Source organism: Lasioglossum baleicum, unplaced genomic scaffold (genome assembly GCF_051020765.1).
Source record: "Lasioglossum baleicum unplaced genomic scaffold, iyLasBale1 scaffold1985, whole genome shotgun sequence".
Lineage (NCBI taxonomy): Eukaryota > Metazoa > Arthropoda > Insecta > Hymenoptera > Halictidae > Lasioglossum > Lasioglossum baleicum.
Genome location: NW_027471044.1, coordinates 11,742 through 29,803, shown reverse-complemented (window position 1 = coordinate 29,803; position 18,062 = coordinate 11,742). Strand labels below are relative to the sequence as shown.

Genomic DNA, 18,062 nt, shown 5'->3' with positions numbered 1-18,062 from the left:
CACTGCCGGTTTCGGAGGAAGCTCGCCGAATTGAAACATGTCGATCCAAAGTTCCAACTTACCCTGCAGCATCGTTCGAGAACGAAAATCGCGGTTTTAAAACGATCAGCGAGTATTTAGGCGATCGAAGAAGCGTTCGATTCGCGAACATCGTTGTCAGGACGACGTCGAATTTTCGGTAGCTCTAGCCAATTGGCTCGACTCGGCGTTTAAACGTTCGAATTTGTAGTCGATTTGAATCTCTAGACGTATATTAATAAAATTAGATTGGACTATCAGAGGATAATCCTCGCGAGCTTTAAATCACGTTTTTCTCCGAGAAAACTCCGAGTTTTGCCAAAAGTTCCGCCAAGTTCGCGTTTTCCTCCGTGCGATTTAATCTCCGTCGTGAATCTACGGGACGGCTAAACGGAACGACTGGTCTTTTTTACAACCTGCTCCAATCCGGGTCTGATGGTGTTAAAAAGCGGTCGCCTTTCGACGTGCTCGGGCACCAGGACGCAGCCGCAAATGGGGAAATGTTGCCACTGATGAAGCACGCTCAATGCCATATATTCTTCCCTGTCTGAATAGGAAGCATCAATCACTGATAAAATAGAATACATTTCGGTGTTCCCTTTCGAGCAAAGCGATTAATTCCCGCGAAACCGACCAGTTCCTGCTTGCCTCTCCGCAAAGGCAAATCTTTTTCGACCAATTTTCACGTAATCGCCATGGTACTCCGGCAACGGCAGATTGTTCCTTTTGCACAGCTGTTCCAGGATCTGCGTCGGTTTCTCGCGATCCCTCCACCTATTGTACCCTTCGACGTTGTACCTAGTGGCAATGCCACATGTAGCTCGGTGTCTGCTGTAGAACCGATTCTCCAGGTCGATCTTGGTCTCTCCTATCAAATCGTCAGCCGAGGTCGCGTCGTAATCCCACACTTGCACGGTCATCATGTAATCTTGAGGAAAAGTGGCGTCGATCTCGAAGAGCCTGCAAATTTATCCACTTTAACCATCCGATGCGCCCTGGTCTATACTTAACCTGCAATGCGCGTCTTTCAAAGGAAAGGTTACTTTAGAAAGGTACCTCTCGGATAAGGTGAAGGAAAAGGTGATATGGGTCGTGTAATATTAATCATGATAAATCTAATAACTCTTCTTTGCCGGGGAATTATAAAAATGAATCGCTTTTGGGAGGGTTGTGTGAAACGCGCGCGATCCCCGGTGGAAAATGGATGAAAGAATGATAGCGTGACTAGGGAAACGCGGCTGGCGCAAACGACATTAAAGCGCCGTCATACCGTCCGAAAGTGGGATTTAGCTGGTTCGGTATGTAATTCTTTTTGTCGTTGATGTAGGTTTTTCCAAGCCGGACGCAAAGGTAGGGGTCGGACTTGCCGCTGAGGGGATCGCTCGGCTGCAAGTTGATGCCTGTGGATGAAATCGATTCGTTCATGCGAACTTGTCGCGTGTAAACGTCACGTTTCCCTCACCTTTCACGACGTAAAGCCTGACCAGAAGTTTGACGGGGTCCGAATGCGGATAATCGTCGCAGAGACCGTTATCGGCACTTCTACCGCTTCTCGTTTTGCAGGGCAGGTTGCTCGGATGCGGCCAACGGTACACGCAAATACGACCCTGCGGGCAAATTTTATTTTCACTTTCATTTTGTTTTTCCTCTTTTTCCCTTTGATTTTATTTCCCTGCCGTTTAATCCGTCATAACCGGGGAATAAAATTCCGCCGGCTGGAATATCGGGATATAAAAACTATTCGGGGGCGTATTACGTTTATTGCGTCGTAAAAATGTCAGAAGACGAGTCGCAACTGTCTATTTCCACCGTTGGGAATAATGCCGCGAGTTGTTCCTTTCGACTCGCGAAATTGTCTTTTAATTGTTCACCGGAAAACAGACACTTTCTTCCTGGCAATTCTCCAGGTTAGTTAATAATAGCTCGTTAGGTAAACTTTCTGCTTGTCAGTCGAGGATTCGCGAGCAGCCCCCCTTGAATCTTACGTGAAATCTTTCGCGAATTTCGTTGAACGAGACATTCGCTCGAGCGAAAGGACAACAAAGCGACGTCTCTGAAACGTTGAAAAAAACGATGACTACGAGGATACCCTTAAACGTTAAATCCGTGGCGAACCTTGAACTTTCCGACATAATTCTCGCTGTCGTAGTCGGGATTCTCGCTTTTCCGCCCCTTCCATAGCTCGAACGTCCTCAGACGGTCCTGAAAGCCGGCGTATTGCGGCTGCATCTCCAGCTCTCCGTTGTATACCTGTTTCCCGTCGAATCAGAGCAGCTGAGCTGGTGAAAATACGCTAAAGCGCGGATACCTTGAACGTGGCCACGAGCTTCTGGTCACCTGGAGAAAAGCTGCCTAGCTCCCTGCTTCTTTCCTCCTGCAAACGCCGCGTTTTACTTACCGGGGATCCGATTTACATACACAGGATTACTCGCGTGACCGATTCCCTTTCCTTCTGCACACCCACCTCCAGGGAAGCGAAATATTTGCTCCACCAGTCGAGCGTGTCGTCCTCGCTCTCCGGCTTCCGCTTCCTTAACCTCCTCCTCCACTTCCGCCTACCCGGCACCAAACGCGCGAGAAACCTCTTCAAAGCTCGCAGGATCTTCCTCGCTAACGATCTTTTCTCCGCCATCTTCTTGTACGGAATTAACACCTTGTTCTCGTCTATCTTCGACGGATCGTAATCGAGCGGCAGCGGTACTTGGGAATAAAGTTATTCTCTCAGGATCATTAGGGAATACTCGAAGGATATAAACGGCATCCTAGACTCGGAGATTTCTTACGAGTATTTCAAGTAATTTTAACGCAAGGAAAGTTATTCGAACTCGAGAGTCATTCGTCAGTCTCCAACCGGGAAAAATTCTAAAAATCTACAGACGGTATCGCGTTTAGAATAACGACACGACGGAATACCGGGACCAAACGAATCTAACCGTTAATTTGTACACGCGGGCTTTTCGCGTTACCGCCAAAAAAAATACGGGTTCCACAGCTGAGAAAGTTTCGAGCGAGTGGAAATTCGCTGGAGTGCGAAAGGTTAAAATGCAGCCCCGCGGAATTTTTTGCCAATTAATAAAAGGAGAGAGCGCGGTGTCTCCGGAGGGACACGTCCGCTAATAATTCGACGCGAGTTAATGTCGGTCTCGATTTTCAGCCAGACAATGGCCGAGAACACGTTCCGCGAGTGGTAAAAAACGTTTGTTCGCAGCGGATAAACATTCCGTGAAACTTTAATTAACAAAGTTTCCCGTTGCGTGCCGGGTGCAACCGTATTTTCCATGGCGTTATTAACTTCCGTTGAAACCGACCGCGTTCAAATATTTAATGACTACTTGAAATACCACCGAAACGTTCGGACAATCTGCGAGGTCGCGTGTTCGTACATCGCCAGACGTACGGGCGTAATTGGGGGTTGAACGATGTCAATATCTCACGCAAGAAACGCCCGTTCACGATTAGCGTTTTTGTCCTATCAACGATCACGTGCCATCGGAAGAAACTTACGAATGGTGCCAGGCTGCTTTTTGGCCCAGGGTGATCTGATAATCGATCTGCTCCCGTGAACCTGCGCGTCGTAATCCACCTCGGTTATCAGTTGCTCCATGAACACGTAAATGCTCGGAATGATGCAGATCCCGACGTACTTGAAGCAACCGAATCCACGCGAGTCGAAGGCCTTTATCGTGACGCAGGGATAATAGATATCCAGCTCTGGCATGTCCTACGAGAACTCTTTTCGTGTGAATCGGTTCCAGTCGTGCTCCGAGAATAACGGCGGAGAAGTTTAAATTCGTTACCAGCTCGACGATCACGTGTGTCTCCTTGTAATTACCGAGTTTCTTCGCGTTCTCCATCACCTCGGACTTGACTTGGACACCGGCGCACTCTACGACGATCCGAGGGTTCAGCACCGGCAGCAAGTGTATCTTCTTCATGTCCCGAACGCCCCAAAATATAACCTCGAGCCTGTAATTCGTCATCTTCGGCCGGATATCTTCCGGGATGTTGTAAACGACGTCCTGCGTCGAGGAGTCGATCGGTCTGTCCGCGGCCTCGTCGTCCATTGTCTTTCGCAAAGTTTAACGATCTCGCGCGGAATTGGAGGTTCAAAAATAATCCAGCCACTAGCGTTCGGGCACTTTTAACTCGCCCGATGAATAGCAACGGTTCATTTGGCACGATTACGGAGCAACGAAATTTCGCAACGAGGCATCAATCATCGACTTCCGTTTATACTCATACGGCGGCGTTATTTTTACACGGTAACCTTTGCATTTCGATTCGCGCTCGCGTTTATAAATGGATCGGGAAGCGTGCGTGGGCGCGGGGTATTAATCTCGAAATCAATCCGCGCAAAAGGTGACAGAAGGGTTCATTAGCGCGGGGGCGGAAATGGCTGCATCTCGCTCGCCCTTGCGAGTCCAATATCGATCGGTATTGCCTCTCTTACCTCTATAAGCTCGAAAGCAGCCAGCACCGAGCCGCTGCAGTCCCTTTGCGATTTAAATTTGTACCACTCGAGTTTCGGGGGGAAATCGGGCAGGGTGTAAGTTTCCTCCGCGAGTTTAACTAATGGAACGGCTGCGCATCTTCCGCAGAACTCCTTGATGCCCTGCGAATTCCCACGAATGCTCGAATCGTCGCGTTACCGATTAAAATCGCGCAGAATCTCGGCTGGGTAAGAATCGTATCTCTACTTACGCATATATCTTGATCGAACACTTCCAAAGTCACTTCCGGCGGGTTTAATTTGATGTATTCCCTGGTCCCGTGCACGGTTCTCGGCGGTAGTACCAAAGTTTGATCCCAGAACGGATCGAGAGTCTGCTTAATAACCTGAAAAATTTAGAATACTTCCAATCCCCCGGAGCGCCGAAGAGCCGAAGAATTTCCTCCAGATTCGAAGTTCCCGGACTTGCCGTTCGTAAATATTTCATTTCGCCACGGCCAGCTCGACGGGTTCGAAAAATTCCGCGCGGCTTGCCAGGGATACATACGGCACGCGGTCGAGCTCTGCTCGACGGCCCATTTTCCGATGACGATCCATCGCGCGGGGAATGGGACCGCGGAAATCTCCGTGGTAATAATAACGCGACGAGCGGCTGCCAGGAAGCGTGGGTGAATTATCGACACGTGAAACTTACTCTGGTGGAGGCCGTGTAACCGTGAAACGCGACACGTACCAGCGGATCCAATAAGCCGGATGCGTCCATGCCTGGATCAAAGCGACCTTGGAATATGTGAGCGCGCAATTGAAACGCCTGCAACGCGAAGAAGGAGAAACCAACGGCAAACGTTTCGTAATATTTCCTACGGTGTTACGCCGCTCGGTTTCTAAACTTGTCGAGGTTTTAAGACGGATCAACGTCAAGTTCGGAGATCGCGGCGAGCGTCGTTGACGGCGACGTTCGGATTACCTACAGAACGACAACTGCGAGTCTCAGTCCTCCGAACGGATTATCTCGATCGTTCGTGGACGTCGCGTTTTCCGCGCGCGAAGATATCGCGGCGCTGGCCGGAAATCTTCGAATCAATGCGGTTTCGAAAAGAGAAATGTTCAACGACGAAGAGCACCGCGGTGGCTACGGCGGTGAAAGAAAAGCGCCGAGCGCGTACTCGGTTTCCGCGTAAAAAGGCGTGTGCGCCATGGGAATAGGTTTCTCGAATGGTTTAAATTACATTTCGCGTTATCCTTATCAACCACGCTTATCGTCGCTCCGATTGTTCAAGTTTCACCAGTGTAACGAGGCCATTCGATACCGGTATTACGTTTCGCGTCGGCAACCCGAGGATGCCTCTTTGACTCGAGTAATTCTCGAAAGGGAAATTCGCAGCGCGTCGCGGAGGAAGAGGGAAAAAAAGGTAAATAAAGCTGCTCTAACGTTGGAAATTATAATCCGAGGTACGAGACGCGGGGTAATTAAAAAAGGAAAACGGAGCTATCCTTGGCAAAGAAAAATGTACCCTCGTTTCAGCCGGGCGTCTCTTGAATGCCTACATTAATTAAAACCTCGGCTCTGTCCACGAACGAAACGCGTCGAAACTTGACCTTGCTCCTGCTTTTTCCACCACGGAGCTGTCATACCGTAGAATGGCTGTACTCCAGGTATCTAGGGAACGACTCGAGGCTCCAATCGTAGTCTACCTTGTAACCGGGCGGTATCGAGGCCCAACAGGCCTCGATGTAACTGGCGTTACCCAACCAGAGGAACATCTCCAACTTGCAGGCCACGTAATCTGCATCCTCCTCGTCCCGCGGACTCCTCAGGAACACGTTCACCTTCTGCCCGCAGGATGGCCCCCTCTCGGTCATTTCCTCCGAATAAATGATCCTCTCGGCCGGGAATCGCGCGTACGCCACACGTTTCGCGCAGCCGGCTATCATCCAAATGAAAACGTCCGGGAGACCGTGCTGGGGCTGGTAAATTCGTAAGAAGTCTTGCGTTGCTCACGGTAGAATGAATTTTCCATGGAGAAGCGAGGAACGGCCAGGACTCTGCCGTTTGAATATTTCACCGCGAACCGCGGTGTCTAAGACGGAAAGGTCAACGGTGCGTTGTCTCGCGTTCTCCGCGGAAGATCCTCGACGATGAGGGAAGAAAAAACGGGAACGACGAGGTCGCGCGAGAAGTTTAGGAGGATCTCTCTAGCAATCGGTTGCCTAGGATTTACCTTTACCAGAAGCAACTCGGCGAGGAAAAGAGAGACGAGAAATTTTCGCCGTCTTGTCGGTGTATTTAAAAGCGACGGGGGTGGAAATTAAACACGTCTGAGCTGCGAGTAAATAGAGGGATGGGATCTATTCGAAAGTAGAATAAACGAAGTTGGTGATTCGTAGAATAAACCGAATTTCCATGGGAATATCGGAGAAACTCGGCGAAAGAAATAAATAGGGAAAGAAATAAAGCGTGGACTGGGAGCTCGTTAATTCGGAGAATCTCGAGGACGACGACCTTTGATATTCGCGGTGCCTTTTTCGTGCGGTTCTTCGAGAGACGGAACCTCGCTCGCCTGACGAGAGGGTATAAAACTCGACTCACATCTTCCCGTAGCTTTTTCACTTTGGCCAGGTACTGGTACGCGTGCACCATCGCGATCCTCGTGTAGTGATTGTTCGGAAGCTCGCCGTTGATCTTGATCCTCTTCAGGATGCTCTCGATCTCTTTACGGCAGAGGTTCACGCGATGCCGATCGAGCTTCGTGGTGCCACCCTCGTCGTCGTATCGTCCCGTGTCTAGCGTATGCAAATAGCGGATGCAGTGGCCCTTCATGGTACGGATCGTCTCGTTATAGAACTTGTAAGTGTCCGGATGCTCGAGAGCCACCATGCCATCCAGTTCCTCCAACTTCTGCTCCTGCCGCGGCCAACGAAAATTATTCTCCGATCGTCGTTCCACTTCCGGAACAAACTTGTACCGATCGCGACCGTGAGAACCCGACTCGGGGATTTATAAAATATTTGTTTTCCATCCGAGACAACTTCCTGTTCTACGTTAATCCCGACTGCTAACTCTAACGCGTCGCGAGTCTATCGCTACCGAGCGATCAAACGCCGATGAAATCGGTAGCTTTGCGAAGTTTTCGGCGAAAGTTTGGCAGAGTGGAGTCGATAGAGGGTGGTACGGTTCCTTAATGGAATCTGGAGGGAGGTAACTCGACCCCTATCGAAAGAATAACTCGCGCGTAATGGATCGCTTAGCCGGAGTCTTTGGCTCCGTTTTAATCACCCCGGCGATCGCTGGGTATACCGAGTTCTTTCCAAGCGAAATGGAGAAGAGAAACGCGAAAATGGCGGAGCTTACCAGGAAATCGGCGATGAAGGTTAGGCTGTTACTGTTGTGCATTCGCCAATCGAGATTCGGCCACCAGGATCTGACGTGCAAACAGGGTTTCCTCGAGCCAAGAGGCACGTAATTATATTTGCCATCCAGCGTTCCACTCAATCGTGGTACGGTCTCGCTCTCGAAGACCGGTCTCCGGTCTGGCATCCGGTTTCCTGCTCAGAATTAATCACATTTTACAGAGTGCGGTCGCACATGGCGCAAACTTGCCAGGCGTATTAGCGAGTAATTGGAGAATGGAAGCGTAGTTTGGCTTTGGAAGTTCGAGTGTCGGCTGCCGGAATCGGCCATTTTCGACCATTCGAAAGGAGTTGTTAGCGAAAGTATACAGGAGAGAGTCCAATACCATCGTTACTGTCCTTGAAGCACTGGCTGCGGGCAAATTGTCTGTTGCCGGCGTTGCCTAGGCTAACCTCGAAGCTTATCGATTTCGTCCAAAATTTTCGACGATCGATCATGCTCGTGTCGTACACCACGGCAACCAGGTAATATTCTTCGGTCCTCCACAGGCTTCGCTTTGAAAACAGAGATCGTCGGATGACGTTAGCGGTCGAGAATCGAAGGAGCTTGACGTGTCTCGGAGATTAATATTGTTTTAATTAGTTTCCCAATTTTCCGAGACTCGACGAGATTCACCAACGAAAGACACTCGAGAGTGTCGTTAAACTATCCATGTTTTCTGTGTACGTCGTAAAGCGTCGGCGTACAAGAAAATTCTCATAAAGTCCAGCGCCGTGACGACTGGCATTAAATTCGCTATAACGAAAGCGACCATCTGGTTCATGCCGATGTAGAATCACGCGAGGGGAGGCCGTTAAATCGATGAAACGAAGTAATGCCGAGGTATTTTATACGTTATTTACGCGCTCATTCTTTGTACACGCAAAATGAAGCGTGACACCGAATTAACGTTTATTGTCGGCGAACAAACTGTCGCTTTATCGTGTTTGCCCAAGTCTTCAATTATTTCGAGAATCCATTTTACGAACTCCGACCGAATCAGCCGACATTCGTGGAATAATCGTCGAATTAAACGTAGTACGATCTAATCCTGTTTATTTCTAAATTGGTTTAATCGAAAGATCGTTTCTCCTTCGTATTTTTCATTTATCTTCTACCTATCAAATTTCCATCGATCAAAGCTTACGATTTGAAATTTGAAACTTGAAATTCCGAATTTTACGGTATAAAGTTCTCGCATCCGAACTGTTTACACTTGGACGACTTTGGTTAGCTAAAAGCTGCGCTGAACGTAGAAATGGAAGAAAATTAATCATTGTGGACGTACCTCGATAATGGGAGCCGCGAGATCTGTTTCGACACTCAATCCAGCCATCGCTTCGGAGTCGTCCATTTCGGTTTTCATGGAGAGAAGAACTCTGCCGCGATAGAAGGGAAGGGCTGTCGAGACTTTGCCGAAACAGCTGCTCCTTTCCGTGGCCCCGGATCCGTAAAAATGAAGGAACGACGGACCGAAAGTCGGTAGAAAGCCTGATAAAAGACACGCGCGGCGATGCATAGAGCCATTCCATATATCTCGACAGTTTTGCAAAACAAAACGCGTATCAAATGGCCTTTCCATGTCGTGTTCCCGGGCTACGTTTCATCGTCGAATAATACAAACAATTAAATTAAACAATATATAAATAAGTGTCGTACAAAGTAAAACTCGATTCCGTCGTTGATGGCCATTCGATATTGAATGCTTCGCATACAATCACTGGCAATATATCATCGGTGGAATTTTTTAATCTCAAAAGTTCAAACAGACGATCAATCTACGATTTCCGTTTATTTTTCACGTTGCGGATCCATCGCGATTAAATGGTTTTATCGCGATAAAACTAAGGAACGGCTAAAATAACGGTTGCACTGCGGAAGTGCGAGCGTGAATTTCATAGAATGACGAGAAAAAGGGATAAATCGGGATAGAGCTGCCGTTACATGACGTTCGTTACGTTAAATTCAGACGAGTCATCTGACGGAAGGGGGTGGAAGAATTTAAAGTACAAATAGAACAGTGCAAACAGAATAGGTTAATCAACGTTTCGTTCGCAGCTGGTTATTTGAATTTCGTTTATATTCGATAGCCCAGTTTTTTCACTCGTCGATTTCGATTCGCCGCTCGGCAGCAGCCCGCCATATTCTTCCTTGACTCCTTTATTCCCGATTTTAACCCGACTTTCGACATCCGACCGACTTTCAAAGGTCCAAGGACCTTCAAGGATCACTCGAATTTACCGTTCTCGCCGGAATACGATACGGTGCTCAAGTTGAGGATGTAAGAAGCCACGATACACGTTCTACAACTGTTCACACGGTGCTTGATAGTGATCCTGACACGATGGCACAGAGATGGAAACATTTCTCTGAACGTGATCTTCTCGTTGAACCTTGGTCTGTAGGTCTGCCATGCCTCGCTGGTGGTTGCCTGAGAACTCGGAATTAAACAGAAAGACACGCGTCAAATGCATTTTCCAAACGAAACGAACTGGCAGAATATTGTACGTTTCCTTCGCAAATTCGTATAATCTCGAATAATTTTCGCAGAATAGGTTTTTAAAGTCACAACGACCCCGGATTTTATTAATAATCAGTCTACCTTCATTCCGGCGAACGATATCTGCACGAACGGGTTAATATTCTCGGAATCATTTTTCACGCAGAGGCTGCTCATATCTGGCAAACCGTCGGCTCGATAAATCGCAAAAATGTAGCACGCCCGTTGCCTGAAGGGCAGAAATTCCCCGCCGACGGGCAACAAGAGGTTCCTGTAATTATTCGATTTCCATTAATCGGTCGACAAGCCAGCGTGTTCCGAATTCGGACCCACCCCCGAATCGATTCCGCGACACGCGTCCAGCGGATTCCGCGCGACGATAAAACGAGCACCGGAACGCGCCTCTATTTTCTGTCGCGCGACAAAGCGTGATTTAGTCAAGCGAGCGAATAGTAACCGGCGGGAATTATGGTGCATCGGCCGAAGGAAACTGCGGCAAGATGGTCGAAGATTCGAGCGAATGTTATGCAGAATTTCCGACGGTTGTACACTAAATTGAATACTCGAATGGAATATGAGTAATGCAGGAGAAATCGGGGATCAAACACGCGGTGTAATTGGAATTGGAAGCGGCAAAGAGTCGCAAATTTTTCGATCGACCCCCGCGCGATTGGGCATTATCGAGTGATTGTATATTTGAATATAAATAACGGTTCAGGGGTTACATCTGCGGCAAGGAGGAGCATATTTTCATTCTCGACAATTTCAATTGCACGATGCATCGACATTGAAAGTTCCGAGCATTGATTCCTCTCATTTGCATTCGTTTAAATTGCACGATACGCTTTCGTTCGTTTTCTTTTTTTCTGATAAATATGCAAATTGGCCATTTTTTTTTTTTTTTTTTTCGATTTTTCGAAACGCAATTAGCGAACGAACCGAAATTTTTTTCCAAACCGCGATACTCGGCGTGTTTTCTTACAGCCACGAGCGCGTACAATTCGAGGAGAAATTTGATAGAGCGGTATGAATATTAGAACGCATTTTTAATGAGATATCGAGCGAGAGAATAATTTCGACGCGAGAAAGGCTTCGGTGGTTTTTAATTTAATCGCGGGATATCCCGAGTTCTATTCTGATGATCTTAATATGATGGAAGTAATAAGTGACGTTACTTGTTAGAGTATTTTAAGAGGAAAATTACCCCTCGATATCGTCCTCACCCTCTGTTTCCGGGTGCACTCTCATCTTCTCCCCTTTCACGTTAATCGCGATATTGCATTTGACGTAACCTTTCGGGCCCGCGGAAGGATCCTTCGGATTGGTCAACATTGCCCACTTGTGATAATATTGATGATCTGGACGAATCAATTAACCGTATTATCGGAGTTTCGATTGAAAATCCAAGCGATCGAGCCGAGATTGCGTCGAATTACGCGTATCGGGAGATCTCGAGATATTACCTGGTTGATCCCATACAAGGGCACTCTCGAAGCTCGTGCTTCCATAAAATTTCAAACGAAGGTAACTTTTCAAATATACGGCTATCATAATTTTCGTGCTCAAAAGTTCGTCCAAGTTGCAGAATAAATCGAATACAAAGTACTGCAACGTGGTCGTGGAATGTAATAAATTGCGGGGAACGGAGATTCCGTGGGAGGTGAATTTTCGAAATTTTTACCTCGTTGTAGACCGGCGTGTCCGTTTTCTCGCGGACCACCGTCTTTTTCCGACTATTACCCACTTTGACCACCACCATGGGATTTGCATTCTGGGGTAAATACTTCGCTTTCAGGATATTTACGCAAACTTGATAAGCATTTGGTCGAAATTTTCTGGGGCTCATCGCGTTTCGATACACTCGATTATTTGCGTTTGATGTACTTCGCGCTGTTTGATGTATCGCCTGTTTATGCAGCAAATTTCATGGTCTTGTTTATTCGCGTTTAATTAATGGCATATCTATATTTGATAACGTTCGAGTTCACGTGCATAACCAAAGCCCGGAATTATTTAAATGAAATTGCCTTTTAAATCGTTGTACTCTATTTTTGATTAAAACAATTTTCACAATAACGGTTTATCAATTTCTTAGTAACCTCCATAAATTTTGCGAGTTAAACCTGCGTTTAAATATTCCCTTTCGATTCTTCGTAGAGATGTGAAATAAAAAAGAAAACTAAATCGCTATGAGGTTAATGACATTGCGACGTCGACGAGACATAAAATTTTTTTGAAAAAAAAATATGATTACATGAAGGTAAAATAAGATCCATCGATAACCGTTGATTAATAATCATGATTCGTATTAATTCACGTGAAATTAATAGTGCAGATAAATGAAATTTATCGGTATAACACGCGTGATAACATTTTACAATAATTTATGGCTTTTTTAAATTTTTAAACGCATGCTTCTCCTGAATAATTATTATATATCTTAATATACGACTACATTAACATATTCTTATTGCCTCTTCAATTACCCTGGGCAAGGTGCAATCAAAATTACGAGCATGTAAATTTTATTAATAAATAATTCATCCCGCGATACACGCTTTATTAAAACCGTATGCATTTTCACCTGCTTTATCGATTACGTTGATTAAGTGGATTACAATTTTCAAATTCTTCCCTCTAAATCGCGCACGCGATAGGAACTGTCTTTTTTATTCAAAGTCGGCAATTCAGTCTCGTTTGAAAACCCGTGGGAAGATAAGCTTAGAATTTCACGCGCGATAATATTCCATAGGATGATAAATCCTCCGTCGAGTCGTTCTGTGCCAGCTACCATCGGTAAACTCGCAGCCATAAACTCAGTCGATACATAATTTCCATCAGGTATCTACTTCTATCCCCCTAACTAAAAATATGTAATTAATACGCCTAATCGCTTTCAAGCTATGGGATAAACAGATCTTGAACTAAACTTTACTTTTTATCAAATAAAAATCGAATTACATCGAAAGTCTCCAACTCCCAGGAAACTCAACTCCGATGGTACAACAGGGAACAGAACAGTCGAACAGAAAATCCTTTCTGTTTTATCAGCACCGTTATTGATCTCTTCGCTAGCCTTTGATGTTCCTGTGCAAATTCAAAATTTCCCAATGGTATTACGTACCATCGAGAAAGCAAAAAGTTTTTAACCGCGAATTTTCCATGTAAAATTGTAAAATCGGAAAAACTGATTTTCGCGGTAACGAAACAAACAGGATCGCAATGCGCCAGGAGTGCTCGCTGTGTCGGATTTAACGCTGACTTCTCAAAAGTAATTTTTCCTATTTATTGAACCGGATAACCGTATAAATCCAATTAAACCTACTCCGGTGCTACAATCCTTGCGGAGCCCTCTATCCGACACGGAGGAATTGCATACGAGGGTTTCGCGTGAAATCCACGCAGAAGCCAGCCATAGTTGTTTCGAAAACGAACCGAAGCAACCGAGTCGAAAATCGCGACGCGAGGTCTCGGATCTCGTAACGATTCGATAGAACGAGAGATAGCGTGCGATTTCTATTATTCACACGTGATTTCCTTCGGACAATCGACAGTGGCTTTTTCAACTCGCTGCCTCGCGTCACCGGCTACGAAGGCTGAACTGTCAGACACAAGTGTGTGCTTCACACGTCAATTTGCGTACCGGTGTGTAAATAAAAATGCCGCGCGATGACGTGCTTCAACTTATTCCCCGATTGTCACAGCGCCGGCTATCGATCAGTGCGTGGAAATTAGTCCACCAGTTTCTCCACGATCTGCCCCTGTATTTGCTCACCTATAGATTCGCCGCGTGAATAATTCAGGGATAATTGATTTTCCGAGCAATCGATTTCACCGAAAAGTCGAGTAGCCCTGGGACACCGCGTGTCCGATCGCAATCTCGAAACGTTTGCATCTCTACAAAATCGTCCATCGCTTCTATCCCTGTGTCACACCACAGATCAATCCCGCGAATAATTCAGCGATAATCGATTTTCCAGCTATCCATTTTCTATTTTATCCAAAACGCGTGAAATTCTAGAACAAGACCTGTCCGTTCCGTTCGAAACCTCGAAACGTCTTCGTCGCCGAAGGAAACCTTCGTTTACTCTGTTCCTTGGGTCAAACCACGGATCGATTCTCGATCTCCATTCTCATCCTGACGTTGGAACGTCGCCTGGACCAAAACCACTTCTACCAGCGACGAAACACGAACGATGACCATTCGAGTATGCCAATTAAACCGACTCCGTGCACGAGTCGACTTCCCTTAAGCCGGCGTAATTATCGCCCTTAAATCAGCTAGTTTACGAGATTCGAAAGACAAACTGGTCGATTGCGGCTGTCTCTATCTCGCTCTGGCCGAGCCTACGCATATATTACGTATACGTTAGCCAGGCGATAATCGCGTTCACCCCACGTCGCGCGGCACGATCCTCGGCCAGTCGTCAAAATTCGACCTGCGCGTAAACTTTTCCACTAATGATGCGAGAAATCACGGTATCGGTGACACGCGTCGCGGGCAGCTCGTCGGGATAAAAACGTCACGTCGTTTCGGCCCCCATCCTAGGATCTCTATGGGGCGTGCACGAAACAGACGGACGGAATAGCGTAGGGCGTGCACGCGCAATTCAGAAGCTATTACACGCACGCGGTTTATTTCGACACGTGTCTTTACGCCGTCTCGCCGTTTCGAAGCCCAAACCTGACGCGAATCGCGCATTTCCGCCGATCGTCCTTCGCGATTTATCCACCGTAATAACGAGAATCGCAACCCTGAAGTCTCAGACTCGACCCTCTGACTCGCTGTGCCCTAACGACACGCTTTCCACGAACCCGATACTCGAAGGATATTCAAATATCGCTCGAAGTCTCTCTGGCTTGTCATAATTCTGTCAGATCGATCGGCTTGCTCGGCTCTCCGAGAGGCGTTTCGGGTGAAGGTTGCTCGCAGGAGTAGGCAGCTCGATCGACGGCATTCTTGGTGGCATTCTTGCGGATTCGCGAGAACTAGGCGATAAACTCTGTTCTACGATTGTTCGGAACGCGCGAGGGACACGGAGCTGGGAACGCTCGTCTCGTGGCCGATGTCTCTCTCTCAGGTTCGGAACGGCGAGGAATCGTGCGAACGCGTGCGGGGAAATGGTGCGTCAGCGGTGACGCGAAATTATTACTTATCGCGGCGGTTGGTAACGATCCGGGAAGGAAGAGGAGAAGAAAAGAGCGGTTCTGCGGGCTGGGGATGAAAGGGAAGGCGAAAAAAAGAGAGGAGAGAAAAAAAAAGAAATTGGTATTCCGGCACGTATTAGCGATAGGCTTGTAAGTTAACCCCGGGTAACTGGTGGACGACACGAGCTCGGAGCGTGGCCCCTGTGGGGGTTACGCCATTGGGGGTGTTCGTTATATTCCGAGTCCTTTTGAAAGGGTCACGTGGCCGGGCTGCGTCCCCCTCGAGCCGATATCGTATTTGTACAACACGCATCCATTATTGCAATCCGGCTGTTTGTGTGTTTTGCGCACTCTTTGTGCGGCGATCCTCCGCTCTCCGTGGGCTGTACTCGCGCGGGCGCGCGCGCGCGCAGCGAGCGCACACGCCTTCGTTTTCTTTCGCTGGCACGGCGCCCTCTCGGCTTTTCGCACACTTGTTCTGGCCTGGCTGTGCGAGCGAAACGCAGGCCCATTATTGTGCCGTGAAACAATGAGCACTCGCGATCGGCGGACCACTCGACGGAAGAGAGAAAACCGGCTCTCTCGTTTCGCCGGATCACGTGGGAAAACGTCGTCGCTTTATTCCTTTCCTTTTTTCATCTTCCTTCTTTATCCCGTCCTTTCTTTTCTCCTGCTCTTTTCCACTCTCCGTGAGGGGGAGAGAGGGAGGGTATCGATGGGGGTGCTCGAGCGTGCATGGGAGAAGTCAGCCTGTCGAGATCTTTGAGGAAGCTGGCGCTTTCAGCCCTACGCGCCGCGCAATAGCCCGCTTCGAAGGTGCCGACGAGCACGCTTCGTTCCCGGAGGAAATGGAAATCTCGAAAGGACTCGTTTGGTCGGACTGGACTTGACCCCGGCGCGGTGATCGCGTCGCGAGGCAAGGCGAAGCACGGTAATTGAACCGTCCCAGGCGCGGATGATCCTCGGCTGCGAGCAGCGCGGTTCTGTCCGAAGGGATTCGCTCGCGTTCGCCATGGGTGGCTGCGGGCATTTCGAAGTGAGCGCCCATCGTCTAAATAGCGGAACATTATCCTATCTCCCGCGGCGGAGGACGCGCGCGGTCGTGTGTACCTGCTCGGTCCCGGCGACTGGATATCATCCTCTCTGCTCGTGCACAACGACGCGATGTCGTGTCCAGGTTCGAGCGTGGATGATGGGATGACGGACCGCGGGCGTGTCCGAGTAGCCGATACCGGGCGCGTGATCGGGAGACCTCCCGGGGCCGACCACCCTCGAGGGGCCACGAGGGTCGACTTGTTAGCCAGACACAACGGCCTCTCGAACTAACGGACCGCTCCTCCAGCGACGACAGCTCCGAGCCGACAATGTTTCTGCCAGGCCCCCGCTGCAGCGCGCTCTGCCAGCCGAGAACGCTTTGCATCGGCCCGGCCGCATCGCTTCTCCTCCTATTCCACGGCTTCGTGACTCTGCCGGAAGATCGCCGATTCGGTCCAATCGTATTGGAGCACCGGAGCAAGCGGACGCACACGTTTTGCTCCTCGCTTCCGCGGATCTCGCCTGCCGATCGCCGCGCATCTCGCTGCGTCGCCTCGCGTCGCGTCGCCTCACTCGCGAACCCGATCGGCTGGGAAACCGTTCACCGATCTCCGACCCGAGCCGAACTCACCCTAAAGTCCGAGTAATCGGTTCTCGGACATCCGTACGCAGTGATTTCGCCATCTTTAATAGGTTTTCAGCGTCGAGTATTTCCTCGATCCCGATTGATCGGTCAAATAGACGCGGTTTAGCGTCGAGAGGGTGGGTCTGTTGCCGTGATCGATGTCGAAACGACGTCGTTCAAATCGCTGTTCCAAGGGTGAAACGTGAAAAATCGGAGATTAACTTCGCGTTTCGATCTGGTTTGAACGTCACCCGCTACCGAATTGCTACCGGTAAATCCTGCTTGGCGTGTCGAACGAGGAATTTGAACTTTTCGTAGGCCAGGTGTAACGCCCGATAAGGGAAAGATCCATTTGAAACGGATCGTGCAGGTACATAACTAACTGTAATAAAACGTAATCGATCGTAACGTTGCGCGGGCACTGATCGATGCTCGAGTGACTTATCCTTTTAAATATCTCGATTTACCGTTCCAGAAGTCGGAACACTTGTACTTTTAGGCTCGATTGATTTTACGAGTGCGCCATGTCGTTCGAGCCAACCGTACGCCATGGTTTATGATTACTCTAATGGTCCTAGATGTTGATATTGCAACCGACAAACGCGCTGTTCATTGTTCTAATAAAGAACGCCCACGCTAATGGCGGTTAATTTATAACGGAGCTGGGTAAAGCGCAACGTCTGCATCGCGCGAATAATTATGGCGGATGTGAATTAATACGTTGTCGAGATGCGATCCTTGTCGGTATTTCCCACTTCCCGAACGTCGAAAACGCGTATCGGCGATCTTCATTTTCCCAGCGTTAATCGCATTCCCCGTGCAAATGCACACGCGCGTTTGCGTTTAGAAAATTTGCAAAATCGTACAGCAACCGAGATTCTGATCTGTTCCTGGT

General features: G+C 48.3%; 1 protein-coding gene across 1 annotated transcript; it reads right to left on the bottom strand.

Annotated features, from left to right (window-relative positions):
- Positions 1-6: 6 nt before the first annotated feature.
- Positions 7-17,226, bottom strand: LOC143221151 (otoferlin-like; the record flags this gene model as incomplete). Its single annotated transcript, XM_076446662.1, has 27 exons — positions 17,174-17,226; positions 16,839-16,973; positions 16,233-16,527; positions 15,318-15,348; positions 12,041-12,183; positions 11,823-11,964; positions 11,564-11,717; positions 10,462-10,630; positions 10,101-10,290; positions 9,148-9,350; positions 8,206-8,374; positions 7,821-8,014; positions 7,059-7,373; positions 6,104-6,436; positions 5,163-5,279; positions 4,720-4,854; positions 4,469-4,630; positions 3,816-4,085; positions 3,523-3,739; positions 2,483-2,718; positions 2,327-2,392; positions 2,134-2,268; positions 1,481-1,625; positions 1,289-1,418; positions 653-978; positions 435-565; positions 7-63 (listed from the first exon to the last, which is right to left on the bottom strand). Coding segments are annotated over exons 1-27 (4,653 nt in total), but the record flags the coding sequence as incomplete, so codon positions are not given.
- Positions 17,227-18,062: the final 836 nt, after the last annotated feature.